The sequence below is a fragment of the Tamandua tetradactyla genome, chromosome 1, assembly GCF_023851605.1.
Source record: "Tamandua tetradactyla isolate mTamTet1 chromosome 1, mTamTet1.pri, whole genome shotgun sequence".
NCBI classification, from domain to species: domain Eukaryota; kingdom Metazoa; phylum Chordata; class Mammalia; order Pilosa; family Myrmecophagidae; genus Tamandua; species Tamandua tetradactyla.
The window spans coordinates 157434119-157460407 of NC_135327.1; the positions used below are offsets into that span (position 1 = coordinate 157434119).

The window sequence follows — 26289 nt, forward strand, 5'->3', positions numbered from 1 at the left end:
TTTTTACCAAGACATTTAAAGGATGCTTCACACAGAGAACTTTGGGGGAGCCACAAAATTAAGATGCTTAGTAAAATCTTATTAAAATAGAAAAAAAACCTTGAGGAGATATTCTTAATTTGCTGTTTTAGACTCCTTAAGAATTCCTTTGAAAAGTTTTAGTGGAAACCAGAGACTAAATTACATTCATGAAACACTTTACTGATTGCCTGTCATATGCTTTCAAACAGCAATAACACAAGATACTGCATAAACAAGCTTCAGTTTTGATATTAGACAAAGTCAGTGAATTCTCTGCCCAGTGACTCAAATGACCAATTTCTGAGACACACGGTTTCAAAGAGAGAGAGAGTTTCTCACTAGGCATGAAGCAGGAGAGCAGATGGCCTAGTGGCCCACTAATGTGTCTCTGAGTCTATAGATTCAAACAAAGGGATATGGAATTGTTACCAATACAATAGTAAGTATACACAGACTGAAACCAGACTAGAATGACCATTGCAATAATAAGTATAAGCAAGAACAATTTACAAATGTAAAGGAATGAAATGGGCTGGAACCAGTTAATGGCTGACTTCAGTTCTTCCATTACCATTAGGGTATTTGCCCATACAAGTTACTTTGAGAAAAAGACTGGATAGAGGGTATAACAACTGTTATAATCACAGAGACACAAGATAGGGGCTTTTACAATCAGTATCAGATATCTGGACAGCTGAATTATAGTATAGAGATTTCAGATATTTTTCTCTTCCTACTCTAGTATACCAGAAAGAAAAAAAGGAATATTTATATAATGATCCAGTAGTCATAATCATCCTTCAAATACTAACTTCTCAGTTACAGCTTGCATAGTTGATTCAATGAGCGTTGTCAGACCTTTCACATAGATGGATAAATTTGAGTCTTCCTTGCATGCAGACACAACTAATACTATGTTTAATAAAGCTCTTAATTATTGAAAATGACCATAAACATATTTGAAACCTTCATGTTTACTTAGTTTTGAATAACAGAAATAAACTAAGCTTCAAGGCAACAAAGGGAACTTTTTTGGGGGGGGGAGTGTCTTAGAATTGCAATTCAAGGAGCAGAAATTCAGGTAGCAACCCAAATTGTCTTTGTGCTGACAGCAAGAATTTTTAAAGAAAAAGGAAAAGATTACATAAATTGTTTGAGATTGGTGGTATTCCAGGCACTTCAAATAACCTTCAGGTTAGATAGTTATTGAGTTCCTTATCTTGTGTTTTTTCTGGTGTCTTCATATCTTAGGGTTTTGAAGAATATTGTTGCTTGAGGCTTTACATGCTTTGGCAGTTTGAGTAACCTTCAATATGACCTATGGACACCATTTAAAATCTCTTAGCTGTAGTAACTCTATTTTATTTCTTTCTGCATTAGGATGTGACTTTTGCCAGTTCTTGCAGTGGATTTTCTTTCTCTTGCATCAAGAGCACCTTCTATATCACTACTGCAATCAGAAAAAGTGACAGTGACTTGCTATGTGATTTTTCACAGGTTAGGGTGTGCATACAATTTGTGTAGAAAGCAAGGGTTTCTAAAGGGTTAGAGTTTTTTGAGTATACAACAAGTAACTACTTATCCTATTAATGATTTATAGCTATCTGGTATTTGACTGACTCTTTATTTGCTCTGAAATCGTGAGTAATTGAGTTTCAAGGATATGTTTTGGTCAGAGTCTGTTTTCATGATAAGCGTTATTTCTTAAGTCTATGTGATGTTCTAAGGATTATACTTGATGGCTCTCCTGGGGTGTTGAGTTCCAGGTCTGTGTTACTCACCTGAAAATGAGAAGTTTGCACCTACTGAGAATGCTACTGGATTTAGGCTTCCTAACTTCTTGGTCATGCTGTGAAAAAGAAGGGCAAGGGCACAGCACAGCACAGAGTAAGCAGGCAGAAAATTTATTAAACACACATGTAAGAAAATATGAGGCATTCTCGCAAGTAATGCAAGTAATGGAGGGCCAGAGGCAATAAGCATGTGGGACCATTTGCTTTTACAGATTAGTTTTACTTATTCCTCCTTCTCCTCCCTTGTTCAGGACTTTTTATTTTACATTTTTCTAATGTACAAAGAAATAAAACAAAATGTGGTCATTTTCAATAATTGAGAGCTTTATTAAACATAGTATCAGTTGTATCTGCATGCAAAGAAGACTCAAATTTAATTATATTGCCCCCTTTAGTTAGTAAGCAGCTGAAATGCGACATACCAAAAACTGAACGGTTTTTCAAAAGGGGAATTTATTAAGTTGCAAGGCTGTAAAAATGTCCAAATTAAAGTGAGGCTATAGGGCAGTGCGACAGTGGCTCAGTGGTACAATTCTCACCTGCCAGGTTGGAGACTCAGGTTCGATTCCCAGTGCCTGCCCATGCAAAAAAAAAAAGAAACAAGGCTATAAAAATGTCCAATCAGAGGCATCCAGGGAAAGATACCTTGGTTCAAGAAGGCCAATGACTCTCAGAGTTTCTCTGTCAGCTGGAAAGGCACATGACGACGTCTGCCTCCAGGCTTCTTCAGTGGCTCCCCAGGCCTCTGTCGATTCTGTTGGCTTTGTCAGTTCTGGTGGCTCTCAAGCTTTTTCCAGAGTGATTCCCTCTTAAAGGGCTCCAGAAGCAACCCCACCTTGAACGGGTGGAGACACATCTCCTTGCAAACCATCTAATCAGAAGTTGCCACACATAATCGGGTGCTTCATATCTCCATGGAAACAATAAAAAAGATCCCACCCAACAATATTGAATGAGGATTAAAGAACATGGATTTTCTGGGGTACACAACAGATTCAAACTGACACACTTCCTTCTCTCCAGGGCTGTGCCTGGTGGTCGATAGTGCATTTGGGTGGGTGGGTTGGTTTCACCCTTCTCTTAGATGACTCGCTTGGGTGGGGGTTGTTTGACTTCAGATGGATTCTATTTCCCTTAAGTGAGTAGCCCCTGGGCATGACTCTGTACCAGACATGGGCCTTCCTGACCTTGATTAACCATCCTTGTTTAAGGACTCTTCATGGTTTTGTTTGTTTGTTTTTCTCTCCCTTCTCTTCCTGTTCTAGCCTGCCTCAGAAGGGATCTATGGCTTTGCCATTTTTATGCCCCCTTTTAGGTACTTCACATTTTGAAAATTTCTTCTATAAAATCTTTGATGTCTTTCATATTGTGTTAGTTTTCCAGATGTTTTTCTTCACATTTATTTCTTGGAATCTTTCTTTGAACAACCACTTATGAAGTCTCATTACTGATGTGGCAAGCCATGTCTCAGGTTTATGAAATGTATTTATGTCATGACCCTTGGAGTGTTATGGTATGGAGTTCAGGTGTTAATGAATAACTTTTCGCTCCTGGTTCCTAAACAACCAAAGGATAAAAGGTAATTGAGCAAATGCAAATATTTTTGTGGGGGGGAGGAGTCCGGTTTCCTGACTTACTCTAGAAATCGTCTTTAGACTTTCCTTCCCTCCTTGTCAACCATAGTGAAAAGTAGTGTCAGGAATCATTTTCTTTGTGACTTACATACATTCCTTAAATAGTTAGGCTGAAATGAAGCTTTAGAGCTATCTTTTTGTTAAAACCATTGCGTTTCCAAAAGACTTTGCTCTCCTGATACCTGAATTAGAAATGGTAGATATTAACATAAAGAAAATGAGACTCAGTTTTAAGGATTTATTCCTCAAGACAGACAAGAGACTTTTGAAGCATAATAAAATCAAATGATGAAATTAAAACTTTAAAGCAGATGATTTTCAAGCAAAAAATCTACCTTTAGTTTTGGCTAACTGCCAATTCTGTAAACGTGTACAAATTATGTTAATCTTGCCTCTCCACAAATGTAGAATGAGTTCAGTGCTTTATTGCCTGGGTCTCATTATGACTTCATCTTCTTTTTCTCAGAAGTCTAAGAAAAGCTCTCCCACATAAGCTGTTCATAGTTATAATGAGACTTTCCTGTCAGTGTGGTAGGCTTGCCACCCAAGACAGAGCTGCCCTCTCATTTCTCCTCTGATGAACCCTTTCTACACATAAAAACAGGAGCCTGAATTTCAGAAGTTTGGCAGCCTACCGTCCAAGACCCTGATAATTGCCAGACCTGAACTTCCTTGCAGCTCAGTCTAGGAGGTTGAATAATGGCACAGAAGATTTTACATATCCTGTGAAAATGTTTCATAGATGTTCTAAATTAAAGAAAGGATTAAAGGAGATTAAAAAGCTCAATAAAAACAAATAGCTCAGACTAAAAATAGTTTAGTATGCTGTAACTTCCATCTAATCCAAATAGCAATGTATATTTTCCGGCTGAAAGTTGAGGGGTGAAATGCAACCTGGACTCCCTCCTGACGTATAGTACTGCCACGTTCACTGCATAGACACTGCTTTTTGCAATGAGGTCGAACCGTGAATTCATTCATTAGTAATGATGATTTATCCAGTGACTGCAAAGAGCTCAGCATTCGATGGTGAGGATACAAGGAATGCTTGAACAAGGTTACTGTAATAAATGGAAGTGATAAACCCACATGAAACCTGGGAATGAATGTAAGCTTCATGTCCTCTCCCTTGCATGGACCCCTTCAAATACCCTATACTTCATTTTGGCTTTTTTCTATTTTTTTAAAAGAAGAATCACCCAATTACTTAAGCTTCAGGCCTCCCCAAACCTGAATTCATCCCTGGTAGCGGGTGTGAATCTTTAGCTTGAAATCGAGCACTCGAGAATTTTACTTTTACTATAGCTGGATTAAGTTTCTATTTGAACACACGTTCCACTGAATGGAAGAGATTTCATCTCAGCAAATTCAGTGATCTTGACGGAGGGGATCTACGTTCTGAGTGGAGCTTACAGATACCAAGGCACTGAGTTGAGGGATACCAGGCCCTGGTTGTCCCTCATCCAGGCTCTCTGTTTCGGGGGCCTTGTTCCCATCTGGCCTGGAGGTATATGGCCCAGATAGATTGTGTCTTTGTCCTTTGGCGGACTGTGAGCTCTCCCTGGCCGACTCTGTCAGCTTCTTTGAGCCCCTGAGGTGTCAGAGGACTGGAGCTATTTGGATCCCCTTCAGCACCACCCTGGGAGCGTAGTCCTCTGTTCTAGACATGCAACCATGTCCACTCTACTGCTTCTGCACCAAACCAGGGAATGGAGGTTCTCCTATGGGCCTCTCTCCTGGGCTCCACCTTGGAATGCTCTAAAATCCCCTCAATCCACCTGAGGATAAAACCAGCTCAGTTGCAAGCCAGGGCCCCTTTTTAAAGGAATATTGCCTAAGTCCTCTTGTTATTCCATCCATAGACAACCTTTATGGAATCAGGTTGAGAGGGGAGGAGGGGAACAGCTTCTATCCATCACCAGTTTGCTTATGGCTACTGCTTTTACATGACTATCATGGCTTGAGTCCTTCAGGCTCTGGCTTTTGAAGCTTAAAAGGCAATATTCTTATATCTCAAAGCTTTCAAACTATTTATCTGTTTCTTGAGTTCCAAAAGCCGAAAAAGTGGAGCTTAAAAGAGAAGAACTTAAAAGGGAACACTTGATCTTCCCTGGGCTTATTTTGATATGGATTCTCCTCCCAGAGGCAGTGGAGGTAGAAAATCCAAGCTGGCTGAACCTGGAGAGCCTGTGAGGTACCAGAAATTGGTTAGTAATTCACAATATTATCTGGCTACATCATGTGTCAGTAATGGTATTTCAGAGCCTTAGAACTGATCATAATGCAGGTGCCTGCTCTAGCCACCATTTTTTTTCCCCTCTGAAAATGTTCTAACCCACTGAATTGAATGAATGTCTGCTCATATGCTTTGGATGAGTGCCCCGTTAAAATAAAATAATGCATTCTTAGTCAAGGATATTTGCTCATGCTGTGAATAACTGTAATAGTCTGTCTTGGAATCAATTTAAGCAGCTAGACTATGGGAAAGATAGTGAGTTAAGTGTTTTATTTTTCAAACTTGATAGGTATGTTCTGTTCACCACGTTTGACAATAGAAGGTGTCGTGCTTTGCTGTATTAGGTAGATTTGCTTTCCAAGGTGAGCCTCAGTAATGGAGAGTGTAATCTTCAATGCTCAAACACAAATCCTCAGACTTAAAAATTCTACATTTTAAGCACTACATTTCAGTGCTGCCAAAATGATTTTTATGAAAGTTCTTATTTTCTAATAACACTGCCATTATTTTGACTAGTTCAGATAGTAATAATTAAATGTTTTATTAGTTGTTTGAAAGTATTAAAATATGAAGGATTTTTGTTTTATAGGATCTTTCTTGAAATATTAAAGTGCCTAAGAAAGGCTAGTTTAGCACTCTTCACAGAATTGACATGAAGAAATGACATACCCTACTTTATTTTGTGAAATTAAGCTACATGTCTGCATTTCCCTCAGTCACTTGAAGACAGTGATGTTACTCTTGAGAACTGCTACTGCAAATAGAAAGAAGAGACTTTATTAACAGTTTAAGAATTCACAGATTGGGCAACACCTAATAAAAGGATGTGTTCCAAAGCCTTTAGGGGTGGGGTGGGATGGGGTAGGGGGAGCCTTGGGAATTTATAGTAAAAAAAATGCAAAAAGGCAAATTGCAGTTGACGGACGAGTTATGTTCTGGCAGATTATTGGACCATCAAGACAGATGGAAACTTGTCCGAAGCTGATTGGTCAAAGTTTCTTTTTCTCATCATACTTCTTATAAGCTTTAAGTCCCTTCTCCAAGCTGCACATGCTTGAAGTCTGATAGCTCAGAGCAGGGTATACATGTTCTCCCCCTCATTTGCCAAGAACCATCTTGTAATCCTGAAGGCTATTTTAGAGTTCCTTTCACATTTCTATGCAGGATACATACAATAGCATATTTGAAATGCATTTGAACTATTTCTCTGGCACTTTCATCTCAGTGGTAGTTACATTTATAATATATCTCCCCGAATTTACAGAGATTAGCGGCTCGATGTATATTAATGACAATGAAATGCAAGAGTATGCTTTAATTCCAAATGAATCAAGAGTAACTGAATCAGGATTTAACTACCACTGAAAGTCATCAGCAATGCAGAACTTAAAATTTTACATGTCAGAGTAGTAGTGATTGCATGCCTTTCACATATCTTAGTGTTATTTATGATGGGTGTGCACTTGGTCCCTTTTCACTTCCTTTAATAGTGGGTTTTAACTTAAAAAGATTCTCTTCCTGAATCTTGACTAATTATTGAAGATATTTTAAAATTCTTTCAAGATAAATGTAAGGGAAGCACAGATCACTAGAAGGAAAAAGAACTTTGCAAACAAAGCAGACATGATCACTGGCATGTGAAAACAGACAACATGATTAGATTTGCTAAAACAGTACTTTTAATTTTCAATTAAAGATCAATATCTAAACTCATCCTTGTTTCATCCATTGATCATGCCACACTAAAGATTAAGAACTTTTCCTATTTCACATTATGATAATGAAAAACAGAAAAATAGAATTATTAGTAGAAGTAAATGTCAAATGCATTTCTGCCTACCCCTTTTTTTGCAAAAAAAGTCTAAGCCTTAGCAATAAATAAAATGATAATAAATTAACATGTCAAGGGAGGAGGTTAGTTAAGTTCTTCACTTAATAAAGGCAGCATCAACAATTGCTACTAAGGTCCCCCAAAGGCAGTAAAATTCTCTTTAGTAAGTATTGACACCTAGGAAAGACTGAGCCTCAGGATCACAGTTGTGATCTTTTAAAAACAGAAACTGAATGAAATCAAAGTCTTGTAACTCTTCCTTCTTACTCATTTATGTTTTTTCATTCTTTACTCATTCATTAATTTTTCAAATATATATATTGAATGCCTATATATGCTTAACTTTTAAGTTACAGTCCAAATTCTAATAAAACATATTTTTCAAAGAAATATATTCTTGTTAAAGACTTAAACACCTTTTAAAAACAGTTGAACTATTTTATTTCTGTTCACTTTAAAGATATTCGGTATTAGATGTTACATGAATAGATTTATAAGGCAAGAATATATTGAATTTCTTATATAACCCTTACATACAGTCACATTTTGCTCAGCAGTGGAAAGTGACATTTAAGTAATTTATATTAAAATGTAATTATTTAATTATAAATATATGCAAATGACCTAACTTTGTTTGAAGATTATTGTGAAGTTATTTAAAATTGACTAGGCATCAAGAATCCTTACCACCTGGCTGCAATATGGAAGTGTAGTTTGAGAGAAAGGCAAGGATCTTCATTACTGGTTTTGAGGTGTGGTATGTTTTATGATAATATACCAATTGTACGCCATTGTGCAATACTGCTCATAGTAGGAAAAAAATATTCTTTGACATCATCTAGTCCCTTAATAACAGTTTGGCTATTTGTGTGTGGCTTGCATAACTGAGAATTAAGTGATCACAAAAATAAACAGGTCTGTCCAGAGCCCATTTATATAAGTCGTAGTAAATTATCTTTGGTTAAGCTCTTAATTACCCCGAGTTATTTCCTGTTCATTCACTGCCAAACCTCTGACGACTAACTGAGGAGCTAGCATCACATCTTTCAAGGTATTTTTCGGTAAATGTCGAACAAATTATGACGTTGCCTACAGTTCTTAAATAAAAAATAAAACATTGCTATTTTGATTTCAGATGCGATCTGTGAGCCGAGTCTTTAAGTTTATTGACATGCCAACAGAAGACAATAAACCTACCAAATCGAATGGCCAGCTCTCCAAAGTCATGATTATTGAGAATCAGCATGTGAAGAGAGAGGACAGCTGGCCCTCAGGAGGCCAGATGACTGTCAAAGACCTCACAGCAAAATATGTAGATGGTGGGAATGCCATATTAGAGAACATTTCCTTCTCAATAAGTCCCGGCCAGAGGGTGAGATATGAACGTTGCCTGTTTTGTTAGACCTATGTCCGCTAAATGAATCCCAGCAGTATAAAGCAATGTGTTAGTAGAGTCTATTATTGCAGACAAGGACTGATGTCGATCAGGCTTATTTCAAGTTATTATTATAGGGAGTTGTTATTTTTCATATGAAATAGAATTTGCCAAGTTCTGAATTTGTATAGCAGATCCATTTTAAATGGGCGTTTACTTAGCAGAATATTTAATTAATTGCTGGGTTACTAACTAAAGAAGCCATTAAATAAATATTTATTTATTTAATATTTATGACGTCTTAGATTTTTGCATCTTGAAAATGTTTCTCATTTTAAGTAAGAGAAATATTTTGTAGCTGACTCCATCGATTGTCTTTTTGACAGTTTACTTGATTGCACTCTGTCAAACAAGTGGTACTTTTTTCTTACCTTTTTTCAGTTTGCTTATTTGGAATTTTAGCCTAGATATGGGTTGCTTAGATTTTTCCTCAAAAAGTGTTGAAAATATGAATAAGAATTATTTACTAAACAAAAATAATCTTGCATTATTTACAGATATTTCATAGGGATCTCAGCACAGGGCTGAATGTGTAGAAGATACTCAATATATAACAATTCTTGGATCGATTCTTGGAGAAGGCTATGGCCATTCTCCTTGCACTTTATGCTATAGGAACATGGTTTTATGTTGTCTTCAAATCCCTTATTTTTTGCCACTTAAAAATATAGAGAGGAATTTTATAATTTTTATTGCTTCCTCTTTTTTTTTTTCCTATTGAGATGGCATATAAGAGAGCCAATTCTTATGAATCCAAAAACTTCATCTTTTTGTGGTTTAATTTTAAATAGATAATTCAACTAGGGAATGTACAGTGCTGTCAGTAGAGAGATTTTAGGCCACTATCGCTAGCAGCAAAACAGACTTTTATCATTTGCTTTTCTGCCCATAGGTTTCAGGAAATTTAATGAACATTTAATGCATTGAACGATGTTCCATAAAAATAAAAGCATAAGATGAGCAAAAAGTCCCTGTGCATGCAAGCTAAAATGGCTGGAAATGGAACACCAGAATTTGACACCCTTTTATCTTATAAGTCAGAATAAATACATTCATAAACCACTAAAATTTGCTCTATATTGTACCTCTGCTTATTAAGGGAATTTTTTTTCTGAGAGGAAATAATTTTAAATGGGCAGAAATAGAAAGACTTCAGGTTTTAGCTTTATTCCTCCCTTAGTATTAGAATGAGGTTATTTGTGGATATTTGGGTTATATCAGCACCCTCATGAAATCTCTGAAATTATTGACATTTTGCTTCATTATTGTTTGGAATTTGTAATGTTAAAGTTATGCTTTGGAACTATAGAAAATGAATGATTTTCCTTGAGCCCTCCCTTGCAATGGGAAAAGCATAATTACTCCATTGTGCTTTGCACGTCAGTGTCACAGGGAGCTGAGGGTATCTTTGCTGGGGGCCACAGGAAGATGCCTAAAACATCGTCATCAACCTATAGACAATACAACAAATGCGATATATACCATGATGGACAGCCTTAGTAAATTATTTGCCTTCCCTCCTCCTGACATCCTCCCACCCTTTGCTTTACTGATGCTCACTTGTCCATTAAATTAAGTTGAACCAAGCGCTGACAGAATGTAGAATCCTCATTTCTGTAAAAGTTCCCCTTATGTAAGAGTAGTAATCAAAGATGCTTCACAAGGCATTAGCAATATGCTCAGGCATTTCATTGTTTCCGAATCAGTATGGAGAAGAGGCCATGAGTATTCAATAACTAATTCATTGCAAGAAACTCTCTAAGTACTCTGGAGAAAACTGAAAAATTACTCACATAAGGCTATGGATCTTGCCCTCCAAAGAGAGAACTAATGTTTATTGAGTGTTTACCCATGTCTAAAATTCAGTTGAGTTCCACAGGATTGTAGAAATCAGATGTTTACCACATCCTAAGCACTGTTTGAAGATCTTTATTTGCTATGACATTTGACCTTACTATAACTCCCAAAGGTAGATATTATTACCCTTATTTTCCCCAATGGAAGAATGAGTGAGGAAACAGGAATCTAAACCCAGGCCTGTCTGACTTCAAAGTTCTTTTTTTTTTTTTTTCTCTAGACCCCACTGCTTCTCTTAAAACAAGAAAAAGAAGGAAATATATGGAAGGGAGGAAAGGAGAAAAGAGAAAACTAAAGAAAGAGAAAGATAAATGAAGAAAGAGAGAGAGAGAGGGGAAGAAAGGAAGGAAGGAATAAAGAAAAAGAGATTGAGAGAGAAAGGGAGGGAGGAAGGGAAGGAAGGAAGGGAGGAAAGAAGAAAGGAAGGAGAGAAGGAAAAGAAGGAAGGGAAGGAAGAGAGGAATGAGAAAGAAAGAGGGAGAGAGAGAGAGAGAGAGAGAGAAAGAGAAAGACCTTCTCAAGCAATCACAATACGAAAGGGAAATATGAGAAGATCTGGTAAGAGCCAAGGCAGATGTACTGCGATGTTAACAAAGCTTAAGCTTCACAGACCTTCACTTGCCTGAACCCCTGCCAAGGCACTTCGTTTTATATTTATAATACTGTAATCTTTATTCTTGAAGACAGGCCCCCAAATTATATTAACCTCAGAACTGAAGAAAACCTTGATGTGTTCTAGAATAAGAGATATATAGGCAAAAGGCTGTGATAACCAGAGGAGGAAGCAGTTAATACCAGCTGGTGGAGAGTAGGGATATCCAGGGAAAGTGTTATACAGAAGTGGCATTTAAAATGAAACTTTGAGACTTGAACTGTGTAATTGAACAAATAAAGGTGGGTGAGGAAGGGTGTTTATGTGTACTGAAATTTGAATTTCATATAATTTTAACATGTCACAAAATAGTCATCTTTTTTTTCCAACCATTCAAAAATGTAAAAACTGCCTCCACTCATTGTAGACCTGATTTGGTTCTCCAACTTGTAGTAGCCAAATCTTGATGTAGAGTAATGAGGCTGCAATCTGGGGAGATCAGAACATTCAGGAGAGGGAATCTACAACTAAAAGAATTTGGAATAATGTATTTTTTCTTGCATGCTGTATGGCCAGGGGTCACATTTCATTCTTTTTCCATGTGAGTATCCCATTATTGCAGCAGCATTTTGTTGAATTTTTGTTTATTTGGTTTTTGTTTATTTGCTTGTTTGTTTGATGTTTGGGAAGTGCATGGGCTGGGACTCAAACTCAGGCCTCCCGCATGGCGGGTGAGAATTCTACCACTGAACCTCTTATAATCCTACCCTTGCACCTCCTATGATGCATTTTTTAATAATGAGGTCTAAGATGTGCTGGAATAGCTGAGGGAGTGTGGAGATGATGGTTATTAGAATTTTGTAGATCAAGGAACTATAAGGCCAGGAAGTAGAACTATTGTGTGTTTAGGGTATTTTTGTAGGTGTGCATATTGATTAAGGTGGTGTTCCTCTAGAGTACTCTGGACCTTCAAAAGTCAAAAACCAGGAAGCCATAATTATCACCTATAAATGTCTAAAATTTGGTTGAGTTCCACAGGATTGTAGAAATCAGAGTGTTTCACTTTCAGATGTGGCTCCTTTAATTAAAGTACTATAAGTGAGGCTTTGGGAAAGGCAAATATGTCAAGAAAAAATTAAATTTATAGTTCTAATAAGTGTGGGGGAAAAAGATTAAAACCTCATTAGAAAAGGGAATGGCATGCTGTCTTTCAAGACACAAACATTTTTCAGTTGTTCTCGAAATTATATTGTTTAAATGAAATGCATTTTCATTTAACAATTCAGTGTTGCTCTTTACTTTGCTATTTAACTTACAATACTTTTCCCCCATTTAATATTGAATGCTAAGTTTTTCATCTCTTTATCTCTTTGCTTAGCACATTGCCTAGCTTATGGTAAGTACACTGTAAATGTTAAATGAACAAATGACTTACACCTAATTTTAGGTCATATGCTTCCTCAGAGTTGAAACTGATTCTTAAAATGACACTCTGAGCAGCTCTATTTAAGAAAGTCATTTTACTGCCTTGCCTTAGAATCTATAACAGCATCTTGCAAACTAGAACAAGATGTCCCAAACATACTTTTTGCAAGCTGAATTAAAGCGGGGACTCAAGTTTAGTATACTTTCAGGTATCCAAAAACACTGCAAACTTAGTTGTGGTTCAGTTCAGTCCTGAAAAAAAAAAGCAGTTGGAAAATGCTTAAATGGATGTGTTTTAATTTTTTTTTAATGGATTTCAGCATTCTGTGCTACATAGGTAAAGATTAAAAAGATGACTATTTTGTGCAGAAAAGTATTCAGTCTTCATATTAAAATATTTTGTCTTTAGTAATTACTTAGGGGAAAGGTTTCCTTTCACTTTATTTGCTTTTAATTAAGGCCTTTATTTCATAGAACTTTAAATTTTACTTTCATTGCATGAAGATGTAGCAACTGTTTTCACATTTAACTAAAAACAAACAAACAAACAAAAGCCTATTCATCTTTCCAATTGTGAGTAGCTTTTTTCTTAATAGCTTTTGAGTTTTGCCTAAATTTTAATATCCAAATCATCTTTCCCCAACTGGAATCTCCCTCGCATTTTCTTCCTCTCAAATGCAGCTGGGTTTTATCTTTTCTTTTTTTGGCATGGCAGGCTCCGGGAAATGAAATCAGGTCTCTGGCATGGCAGGCAAGAATTCTGCCACTGAGCCACCATTGCCTGCCTCAACAGGATTTTAAATTTATAGCCAGGTCTGTCATGATACATTTAGATTTACTAAATGTTTTGAATGTATATTGTATATATCTCAGTACCGGACAGTCCTTTGCATAACTAGATATTTAATAGTTCTTCAAGATCTATTCTTACAGGTGAGTTTATCTGCCTTCGCCATTTGTGGTGTTTTCAGAATACTGAAGAAATGCCAGAAATAATTCAGTATAATGTCAGAGGTTCAGATTATAGCCACACAAGCACCTAAATGCTTTTTAGTTTCTTAAACACATATGGCATTTTATGACGAGAAAAATTGGTGTGAAATAGCTGAATCATTCAGTAACTTATAGTGGTTTTATGATGGGCATATTCCCAAGAACTACATCTTATTAACTATAAATAGATGCATCAACATATAAAAGGTGTAGTTATAATCACCTTGAAAGTCTGCATTTCACTTGATTTGGCATCTTGTTGTCCAGAGACCACAAGGAGATGAAAAATAATCAGAACAGGTTTCGTTTGTTTAAGTATTAAAATGGAAAATGACACACTACTAAAGGAATGTACTGAAACTCTTCTATTCATGGTATGCAATTACAACTAGCACCAAACTCAAACACTCCCCACATAATATTTTTATTTATCTTGATCCAAAATTTAAGAATGGTGGTACATTAAAGTTACTAGAAAACACTGACTTGGGATTAGGTTATGTCTTAAAAGATCATTTATGAGAAGTACCCTAGCCTTATTCAATAGATCACTGAGAAGCCTGGAAAAACAAATCCCAGAAAAGAATTGCTATGTGTCAGTTATATAAACAACAAGAAGACTTTGTTAAACGTGAACCAATAAGATCCCTTGTTGGACATAATGCATTACCGGTAGTTCAGTAATATAAGGAAACCAGAGCAATGACTTTGAAGCTAAGCAAAAGATTTACAAATTGCCTCTTCATCTAGTCATTGCAGCACAAAAACTGAGTTCTCTAAATATTTCAGCATTTAATCCTGGAGAAAGGGGAGCATGGTCATTTAGCCTAGTCATTAGAACCCTGGATAAATGATATAAGGATCTGGACTTCATGGTACTTTTTACCACAGATTTTTGATATTGCCCAGGATGAAATCACCTCCTCCTATTGGACTTCTCTTCCTTTCCCCCTTTCCTTACCTGCACAGGGTATATTCAGGTTGCTTGTATAAAGTTTTACTGTTGTGTTTGGAAAGTCATGAAACGAAATGCATGTGTTTGTGCAAAATTTGGACCAATTCAGAGATGGAAATATGCATAGAAAATTCTACAGGATTTTAAAATTGAGTTGATATGATAATATCAACTTTGTTAGATCAACTAAGTAAGTTTGTTTATTCTCTGTCCATCCATTTGTTATATATCCATCAACCCCATCCAAGCATCTATTCATCCATCCATCTGACTGTCCCTTAATCCATCCAAACAAGTATTTATGGAGCACCTTATATGAGCCAACCACTATGCCTGGTACTAAGAATTCTATGGAAAACAAACTAGACTACTCTGCCCTTGGTGAACTTATATTCCTGGCATGAACACAAGCATTAATTTAAAAAAATGACATAATTACTGATTGTGACTAGTACTATGAAGAAATTTAATAGGATGATGTAACATTTAGTTTATCTTTTTTTCTCAGCTACATCAGAGAACATTTGTGAAAATCCCATTGTAGAGATCTTATGATAGAAAAATAATTGTGTCAGTATGTTTCACTAACTTATCCCAAAGTCCTAGTTAATATAGTGTTCAATAAGTTATTGTTTTTATGAATTGTTATATGCTCTAAAACATTTAATGTGGTCCTTGGGCTGGCAGTGATTTACAAATTGTTACTGGTCAGTGACAAAGTCAGTATAGAAATTGAGAACAAGCATTTAGAAATACATTTTTAAAATGTTTTTTAAAGTAGTGATTTACAGTAGATGGGAAAATAAAACAAAATAAAACTATCCTTCATTATAGATAGTGTGAGAAGCAGTGCACTAAAAGACCAATTGCTTAGCCACATTGTGAAGAGGCCAAGTGATAAAAAAGAAATAAGAATGATTTAAGGGGAATGCAGTTTACTCAGTGTTTGCTTAATGACTGCGTGAATGTTCTATCATACTCAAAGCACCTTCCTCCAAGTGCTGGGATCTGAGCTAAAATCAAAAAACAAACTTGGGCCCCCTGTTGGCTTCCTGTGGCACCTACTTTCCTTGTGAAAAGCATGGCATTCTCACTTCCATGCTATGCTCTCACGGTATCTAGGTGACCACAATAGTTTTGTTGTTGTTGTTGTTGTTATTGTTTTTTAATATCCTTTCTGCTTCCCAGAACTCCCTTCTTGCCAAACAGGATGGGTGTTAATTATTTTATTTGACAATCACCCAAGTGCTTATTCACTAAGAAGTGGCCAGGCCTTGCCCCAAGTTGCCTTCCCTAGGAATATATAGCTCACTAAAGCTAGTTTTATTTATTGTTGGGTCTGAGATCAGCTATTGCTTTATTTTATTAAGAACAGTAGACATGTTTAAGATTAATTCATTTCATGCTTGTATCCATGTTTGGAACTAAAGTTCTAGGACATCTCTACTTCTGGTTTAAGCCCATCTTCAGAAGTGATGTCCATTACAAAAATGCATCTTTGCTTTTCTTTAATACACAATGGGCTCTTTTCACCCCTTTGTCATTAGTCAAGGTCAGTGATAAATGAAGCCAGCAAAATGGGTCCAGTTTTTTATGGGCATATTTCTGTATTCCACTCCAGTGTTATCCTGCACCCCAATTAATATTGGTCAGAATTGGATGTGTGCTGAGGGTTTGAATAAATAAGTGAAAACTGCCCCTTGTGATCAGAAAAGCACATCTAATGGTTTTATTGAAGTACAGTACACCAAGTTACATTTAGGGTATGGTGTCCGTATGTCACAGGAGTAATCCCACTACTTTCATTTTATAGGTGGGCCTGTTAGGAAGAACTGGATCAGGGAAAAGTACTTTGTTATCGGCTTTTTTGAGACTGCTAAACACTGAAGGGGAAATCCAGATTGATGGTGTGTCTTGGGATTCAATAACTTTGCAACAGTGGAGGAAAGCCTTTGGCGTGATACCACAGGTGAGCCTAAAAAAGCAACTAATTTAACATGTTTACCATTATTTGACACTTACACTCAGGAACTTCACATTTCCCTGCAAAATATATCCATATATTGCTGTCTATTTTCTGCAATGGAATCCTTTAGTAGGAAGAAAAATAATCTGTACAATTTCGAAATTCTTCGTGACATGCAGTTATTGAAATGTTAATAGTGTCTGCCAGAAGACACAGTCCACAGATGAAGCACAGTGGCTTTTGTTTTCATCAGGTTTTTTTTCCTCCTTGCTTCAGTGTCTGAGCTCCAAGTTAGCACTCACAGCAAGTTGAGAAATGCTTTGCAAGACATAAAGGATGCTGCTGAAATAACAAACTCTTGGAAGCATGAGGTAGTGGAATTGAAAATAAAAAGTGTAATGATTGTTTTTTGTTCTTTAGTTAGGCTGAACCATGTCAGTTTAATCTGTACTGTTTTGCTTTTTTAAATGTCACTCTTTGATTTGGGTCACAAAGGATTGCTAGCTTCACTGGCTTAGTAACATTCTAAGCGTGTTATTGTGCAAAACGGCTTCTTGTATTTGAGAGAAATAGCCACAGTTCCAGGTTTCAAATTATCTACATGGAAATGAAGGGATATCCTTCCTGGGACCAAATCTAAGAGGCATTTGCAGTATTCCTACTAGTTTTTGCTCTCATCTCTATGGATGTTATTTACTGTTTTACTTATCCTTTTCCCCCCTTTGTACTAATGGCACTGTATCCACTTCACTACCATGGCTCTTATTAACAATTCTCTACTGTTCACACAAAATTAAAATGCCAGGAGCATCTCCAGGTAGACTGACAATAAATCTAGACTGAGAAAAAAAGTTTCTAATTCTTGATGGATTAACTTTTTGGAACACTTGCTCCTTTCAACTCATGAGGCACTAAATATTGTAACTGTGAGTCCGATGTTTTTAGTCCATTTGTCTAGACTTTGCCGTGTTGCCAGAACCTTGATCCTGGCTGGGGCTTTGAAAAACAGTGTTATTTTTTCAGAAAGAAAAAAAAAAGGATTGTCAGATGATCTAAAGATAAAGAAACACTGGAAATACAAGTATCCCGAGGTGATAGCAGCATGCAAAATAAAAATGTTGAACATGGAATAGAAGTTGGTTGTCTGAGCAGTGTTGTCATTCTGTTTAATCTAAGTCTTCTGGTCCCATTTTTAACTAACAGCAGTAAAGCTTTCCATTTTTTGTTGATCTTCTTGTTCACACAGATCTGCCCGTTTGAATAAGCAGAGCTCTAAAGAATAGCTTCAGTTTTGCTGGGAATCCTTAGTCTGCCATGTGGTACAGAGGTCTTCATTTTGTTGTATGCTCTATGAGGATCCTAAACATGCCACCGCTGGAGGACAGGAAATAATTTATCTTGCCTCTCTGTCAAAGTGGATCTTCCAAACTTCCCTTTCATTTTCCTTCTCCTGTAGCTCCTAGCTTTGTATAAACAAAACCAGAAATACTTTCAGATAGGCTTCTCAAAAATGAGTGATGATGATGCTGATGTCCTGCCCCCAGTATCACAGGACATCTGAAGGCAGTGGACTATTCTACAGTGACAACTTGAGAACATTAAGTGAATGCCCTAAAAAGAGAAAGAAAGAGGGTAAACTTCTCATATATTTTTCACATCTAAACCAAGAGATGCTTTTATTTTCCTAACCTTTCTTTGAAACTTAAAATTAAGTACTTTTTTTTTCCTTTCCAGGAGTCTGAGCTTTAAAAAGAAAGAAAGAACTTAAAATCAAGGGAGAGCTATTTGTGTTTGCTTTTCCCTCTTTTTTCCCTTCCATCTTCCTGACCTCACAAGGACATAGATCCCTGAGATCTCCAACACTGGACTTCAGGGATCTCTGGGTCAATTAGTCACTTGTTCTCAGTTACATGAAATGGGAACTATGAACAAGGAACTTTCTTTTCTCCCTCATAGTGATCCTGAAACATCAGCTGTCAAACCACAAGATGCCATTAGTTTTGATAAGTTTTTGCAGTATTTGTTTTTATAGTCTTCTTGACTGCAGCTAGAAAGTAATGTTGGAGAAGGTACTAACCTGATGGACAGGGTACCAGGTGCATTTCAAGGGTGGCACCTCCTTCAGTTTGTTCCTCTTGCCTTTAATGGCATGTAAAGCTTTAATTACAAGTTTGAGAGACTGCAAGTATTCTGAGGTAACAACTAGGCCTGTTGTTGCTACAAGACTTTCTGATCCAAAAATGATGCATGTTCACACATGACTCCCTCCATGGAGTTGGAACGTCTTTTGCCATGGGCATATGAGATGGAGCCAAAACAGATAACTGCAGATCTGAACTATTCAGCTTAACCTCCTTCCATATGCTTAACATTCTATTAACTGCTATGGATTCCGTAGTTACATAAAAATATAAATAACATTTGCCCTTGACCTGTTCACAATTAGGTCACAATCCAATCTATGAGCTTCATACCCATTCTTAAGTCAGAGATCAAGGAAAGAAAGAATATAACCAAAATGCTGAATTAAATAGAGGGAATTAAATATAATCATGGATCAAGACATGAGCTAGCTAGGGTGTTCTGTGGGTAATTATGAAGGAAAGAATCCTGTTCCCCAAACCCTGCTGTAAGTTCTGCCATGTCACTACTCCCACAGCTGTGCCCTGATTTCTTCTTGCTTGGGTGTTTGAAGTAGTTTCTTTTCTCCTCACGTTCTTCCCCACTTCCTCCATTATATCCTGCACACATTAAAGCAGCATTCTGACTTTGGGATTTGCCAAGTCAAAAGCTTCTAGGACATTCCCTCCTTCACTGAATGAGATCCAGGTTCTAGCTCCTGGCATTTGGTCCCTCCCAGTCAGGTCACTGTCCAGCCTTGCTGGTTAGGTTCTCTCCTCTTCCCACCAAGGCATTTAAGTTTCAGTCAAGCTGGACTTACTGTTCCATGAAAGGTGCCCACTCTCCTCTCTCCTCTCCTCTGACCATGTACTTCCTATAAGAGGATCTCCCTTCACCATAGTCATGTGGGCATCTCAAATGCTAAACTCTGTCATATAGCCTTTTGGACCTCTGACTCTAACCCCAACACTCCACTCCCAGATCCAATCCCATATGGGATCTAGAACCTTGTTTATATACCTCTCCTGGCCCTTCTGATGTGTTTTGTATTACAGTTACCTGTGTGTTGGTTTAATTCCCCCCTCGATAATGTCAGCAGACACTTTGTAGACACACTAGTTAAGGAAGCACTATTTAAACAAACAAACAAAAAATCAATATTCGAAGAAGACTAGCAAAAAGAATATAGTAATAATGGTAAATTAAACACATATTTTCTTACTCATTTTTCTATATAGTACATAACAGCATACCTTGCATGGTAGGAATTCAATACACATTTTTTTGTGCTAAGTTACCTTGTCTCTTTTACAAGGGGCCAGGGTTCTACCAGTAGGCTTTACTAGCTGTGTAATCTTAGGCAAGTTATTTAATTTCTCTGTACTTCAGTTTCCTTATTTTTAAAATGGGTATAATGGTAGTAACTACATCATTGAGTTGTTTTGAGGATTAAATGAGTTAATACATTTAAAGTACTCAAATATTCTCTAGCACATAGTGAGTACAATATTCTGTGTTTTGGTGGTTATTACTATTTATAGTCCTTTGAGGACAGGGGATCTTGGCCTCTTTGTTTTTGTTTTGGATTGGAGGTATATGCTACCTGAAAGAACAAATGGTCATGGACAGTTTTACAAAGAAGGTGAACATTAGGGTAGGTCATGAAGTTTATACATTTTGGAAAGGTTAGGGATTAGGGGTTGTTGAGAGGATATTCCAGGATTCCAGACAGGGAGGGAGGTCATGAACAAGTTCAGAAAGGGGAACTAGAAGGGACTGTGGAACCGGGGAACAGAGAAGGCCACATGTTAGAGAGTATTAGAAGAAAGAGGGAAAGATTCAACAAGATACTGAGATGGCCCAGTGAGGGATAGGTTGTCTTTTCTTAAGATAGGAAGAGGTATGAAGGGATGGCAGAGGAGTTTGCTGTTGCTGGCAACACACAGAGAATGGACTTCAGGTAGGCAGAAAGAGAAGTAGGGAGATGGGTTAAGAAGCTCCACAGCTGTGATGCGCTAAGTGCCAGGACTAAAACGAGAAGGATTTTGTAGGAGTGGGAGTCAAGGAAAAAAAGAAAAATAACTAGTATAGATACAAGTATAGCACAATTTTATGATATCTGAGCCTAAAAATTTGAAAATGTTCATGATTTGGTCAGAACAAGAAAAGTTTATTTTATGCTATCTCTGAAAACATAAAAAGTACAGTAAAAATATCATAGAATAAATATGTTGTAATGGGAACAATTTGAACATCCTACATGTAATTGTTTACATAAAAATAAATGATAAATACATTAACATTATAGAATTATTCTCATATATTTTTATAAGCCTTAAATGGTTTTTACTAAGGAACACTTTATTCACCTTGTGGTAGTTAATATACTTTCTTAAATGCAAAGAAATGCTTACTATTAAGCATTCTATAATACAGCCTTAGGATTTGATCTGTTCAAATTGGATAGATTTTTGATGTAAAGATTCAATTACAAGAAAACTTTGTAGACATTTCCAAAAGAAGATCTCAGAGTGTCAGTGATGCTTATAAACATTTCAGCTACTTTTTAATTGAACTATACATGATATTCATGTATTTCCCTTTTGGGCCAAAACAAAACAGTACTATATGCCTAAGGGTAAAGAGTCCTTCCCTCCTCCTTATATAATTGATATTACATTCAATCACCACATTAGCCATATTGCTTTTTTTGCTTTTCATTTGAGATCCAGTGCTCAAGTGTAATGCCTTTTGCAGGTATCTGCAGCCAGCGTTCTGAGCACTCCATGCAAGCTCAGCGATCTCCACTGAATAGAGAAGTCAGCTTCAGGAAAGAGTTTAGTCACGTGGTAGATAATGGTGTGCTCTTGATTCTTCCTTGAGTCCCAAGAATTGCCCTTTATACAGTATCTGCATTAAATAAATACCAAATATTTGCACATCTTAACTTTTCCACTTGTGAACAATTGTTTAAAAGGGAGATAGAGGATCTTTTGATATATAATTTCAGGCTTATTTTTTGTTGCACAAACATTTAGTCTGACTGTCACTGACTGTCACATAACTTCTCAGGAATTTGGCTGTTTCACTTGTGAACCAGAGAAGAGGAGTTAGATGGTCTCCAAGGATCTTTCAGCTTTACAGAAGAGTTTGTGGAGAAATCCAAACCGATTAGGAAACAGAATTAAGAACCAGTGGCACCCCTGATAGCAACAGAGTGCTAGATAATATTTGTAAGATAGGAATGGAATATCTGATTAATTGTATGAAATTGAATTCTAACTGAACCAGTTCATTGAGTTAACTTTTCTTTAAAATTAAAGGAGTACTGACTTCATTATTTTAATGCTAGAAAATGGACTGTGAACAAAAGACCTACAGAATTTCTGAATGGTATCAAATCCACCACACCTGAAACTTTAAAATGTCTAATTTTGGCAAACAGCTTTCTTCCTTCATAAATAAACATAAAAATTATAATTAACTAATACATAATATAATGTGCCTTATAAATTATTAGGGCGTTAATGAGAAAAGTTTAGGCATGCCATTTCTTTAGAAGTTATGAAGATAGAGCAAAGTTTTAATGGATTGTTAGTATTATTCCTTTAAAGACAATAAATTTCAGTAACTATTCTTCCAGAAGGAAAGAAAAATAACGTGCTCTTACTATGATTTTTAAAAATATTTTTACTTTTTATCTTCATATCAGCTCATTCATCTATTCACTCACTCGTCAACACTTATTGAGCACATACTATGCACAAGGCCCTGTGCTATGTACAAGGCACATAGCAAAATTATGGTCTAGTAGGAGAAATGGACATTAAAAACAGAACACTTACCAATACATATATAGTTTTAATAGTCACTGTAACCTATGAAAGTCAAGTACAGGTACTATGAGACCATGTATCAGGTAACTTTCTTTGCTTTTCAGGATAAAGAAAGATGTCCATGGGGAAGTGACATTTAATTTAAGAATCAAAGGATGTAATAGTTGGCCAGAAGAGAGATCTAGGTTTGATATTGCCAGGCAAAAGGAAGAGATTGTGTGAAGAAAATAAGGCAACAGAGAGTTTTCTGTGTTGGAGAAAGTGAAAGAAAGCCAGTGAGGTTGGAGTAAAAAAAGCCAAGGGAGTGAAGGAAGGCACTAAGTGGACCACAAGTAGAAGGAGATAAAACATGTAGGTTCTTAAAGGCCGTCTTAAGGCTTTTACATTTTATCCCGTGTGCAATGGAGAGCCATTGAAGATATTTTTAAAGGTTAATAGTATCATCCAATTTATAACGGTAAATTGCTTTGGCTGCCAAATGAGAACAGACTGGAAGGGAGGCCAGGGTGAAAGGGAAAAAAATTAATTAGGAGGCTTTTAGAGTGGTACAGAGAAGAATGTTGGTGTCTTGGGTTATGTGGTGGCAATAGATATAGAGAGGTAAAGGAATTTCAGATATCTTTGGGGAAAACAATCTGGAGGACTGGTGACTGATTCAATTTGGGAGAGTCAGGAAGAAAAATAAGCCATGGATGACTTCCAGTGTCCTGGATCACGGTAAGAAAGGTACCATATACTGAGTTGGGGAAGCTGAGAGGTAGAGCTGGTTTGAGAACTCTGGGGATCACATTTGTAGGCATACCTATCAGGCCAGAACTGCATTACGAGGGCATCTTGGTAAGACGTGTTGCCTTTATAACCGCTGTGTCTGTTGTGATGCTTTAAAACCTTTGGCCTCCACCCCCAGTACTTCAGGAAAAGTGGAACAAGAAAAGTCAACCTTTTCTTTTTGCTGTTCCACTTGATATGTAAGTCTCCTTGAAAGTAACAGAGCCCACATGAACTCTATCAACCCCTGTCCTGAGGAGGAGGAAGCTAATCTCATCCTTCACAGCCCAGGAACCAAGCCAATGGCCAGAGGGGTGGAGAGCAGTCTTCAATAATGAATATTCAGCTGACAGTTGATGGGTTTTCCCGGGGCTCATTGGGCTGCTCCTGCACAACCTTTAAAGTTACCTGAGCTCCAGATTGGAAAAACATGGTTCTTGTACGACTTGTAGCAGTTTGCTGTGGTGGTGAGGGGCAAAAGTTTGGAGACAAACAGTCCTGGGTTTGAATTACAGCTTTACTGTCTAGTATCTGAGAGATCTTGGGCAAGTCACTTAACTTTTCCCAGCCACAATTTCTTTGTGTCTAATAATAGGCTTTACCTCACTAGGTTGACATGAAGATATTTGCATGTAGAGAGTCTGTCCCAGGGCCTGGAGCATGGTAAATCTGTTATAAATGGGAGCTCAGTGTGCCAGCGTCTTTCTTCCCAGTGAGATGAGTTGTCTAAAGCACATAGTATGCTGTATGATACTTGGTAAACTCCCAGTTATTTTCCATCTTTCTCAATAATGCTAGAAATCTTTTATATAAAGAAGAAAATGGAAAAAAACAATAAATTGCAAAATCTCATTTGCAAGTCTTTGACCTCTAGGTACCACACAAACCCAATTGCTTAAATAGTGAGTTGGCAAGTTCTCAAAACCACTTCCTGTTTAATTCTGCTTAGTTTGTCAAAATTCTCCCAGTACTGCTCTGTGTCCTTTGTCTGCTCTCTGTAGCTTAGTTGGACATTACTTTCATTTATGTGAAAGTTTGGAGGAGGATGCACAAATATGTTCATCTATATACATAAAACACATACAGATATATTATTTTATTTAAAAAAAATCTTCTACTCACATCTACTTCTGTAAAGCAATATAGGTACTCCTGGGTACTTTATGATGATGAGAAGGTGTTATTATTATTTTTTTTAATGATGATGGTGATGAGAAATTGAAAAATATTGCATAAGGCTTCTTATTGCCCTCTCCAAAGGGTTCCTGCGATATTTGGCAACTATTTTGTCCTTTAAGCCATAAATTATGCTCCAGAGGATGAGGTCTGTATTGTGACCCTGTCTGAACTTGGCTGCAGTGGTGAAGATAGCCTCGTTCTGCCTCAGAGGCACAGAACTCCATTAATCTGGGGCAGACTTGCTTTGTGCAGCTCAGACCAGGCGGACACTGAGCATTCCTTCTCAATCTAAGGTGATTTGTGAAAGCTATATGGCTTCAAGAAATTTAGTTCTTAATTTCTCTTACTGAATGTTATTAGCCAAAGGCAAAGAAAAAATTGTTATAAAACATTAACATCAAAAATATTACTGGATCAGCATTTTCCAATGAAACAACAATTTTCATTTAAAACATTTTTTTAAGCATATAGGTAATCCTAAGAAGACAGCAATATAGCAAGTAGAGTGTCTCGGGGTAATAGCTGTGCAATGCTCCTTACAGGGCATGAGGATGTCATTTTGTCACCTCAGTGGAATTGATCTCATCTGTAAAGTGCATTCAGTTAAAAATATTTGATTTCCATTCTTTCACTAATTTCTAAGTGGTGGCCCTCTTCTGTGCCTGTCTGCTTACATAAGTAGAGGTGTCCTTTGGTTTATAGACAGACAAACGTGTTTAAATAAGTGTATGTAAGTTAAAATAATTTCAAAATCACTTTGAAAACTAGATTTTTTAAAAAGAAATCTATGGAAAATACATTAGAACAAAATAGGAATTTGTTCTAGTAAGTTAATTATAACACACAAATTTGTTCTTTTTTTAGTTTAATTTTATATTTTGCCTATAATAAGGAATGCTACTAGGAATCAAAATTTTTAATTTCTCATAATTTACAATTATCCTAAAGAGATTGGGATTAGAAAAGTGTTCTAATGTCACCATAATATTTTCATTTCTTAAAAAATATATGAAGTAAATGTGATGAAATATTAAGATTTGACAAAACTGGATGGTAAGTACATGAATTAAAAAAATTTTTTTTGCTTGAAATATTTCACAATGAAATAAGGGAAAAGTAAAAGGATGTGTAGGCTATTCATACTTTCTTCTTTATTTTTCCTTCTTATTTTAGAAAGTATTTATCTTTTCTGGAACATTTAGAAAAAACCTGGATCCCTATGCACAGTGGAGTGATCAAGAATTATGGAAAGTTGCAGATGAGGTAAGGATGAAATAATTTTGAACTCTAGAATGAAAAAGGTAGTTCATATACATATGGTTGTTATAGCTGAGGTAATTTTATACACCTACCTTTGTGTGTAAGTGTGTGTGTGTGTGCACAACCTTAAAACAGAGTGCCGTGGTACTCCTGGAACACCGAGTACTTTGAATAAGACCTCCTCCCCTCATCAGTGATAAGGCTCCGACTCTCAAGTCCGATAGGCAACATGACTTTGAGCTTCTTCCTGAACCAATATGCATCAATGAGATAGGAACTAGGAGAGACCCAGATGGCTACCGTGTACTCAGATTATCCTCGATAGAACGGATCACCTTTCTGTACCTTCTTATACATTCCCTTTGGATTCTGAAGGAGGCTTTGGTT

General features: G+C 36.7%; 1 protein-coding gene across 3 annotated transcripts in view; it reads left to right on the forward strand.

Moving 5' to 3' along the window:
- Positions 1–26289, forward strand: part of CFTR (CF transmembrane conductance regulator) — a 192751-nt gene that overhangs the window by 152503 nt on the left and 13959 nt on the right. For all 3 annotated transcript variants that reach the window (XM_077116506.1, XM_077116591.1, XM_077116678.1), the window contains 3 exons: positions 8651–8887; positions 16586–16741; positions 25816–25905. In XM_077116506.1, the coding sequence (XP_076972621.1) occupies positions 8651–8887; positions 16586–16741; positions 25816–25905 (483 nt within the window). The remainder of the gene's footprint in view (positions 1–8650; positions 8888–16585; positions 16742–25815; positions 25906–26289) is intronic.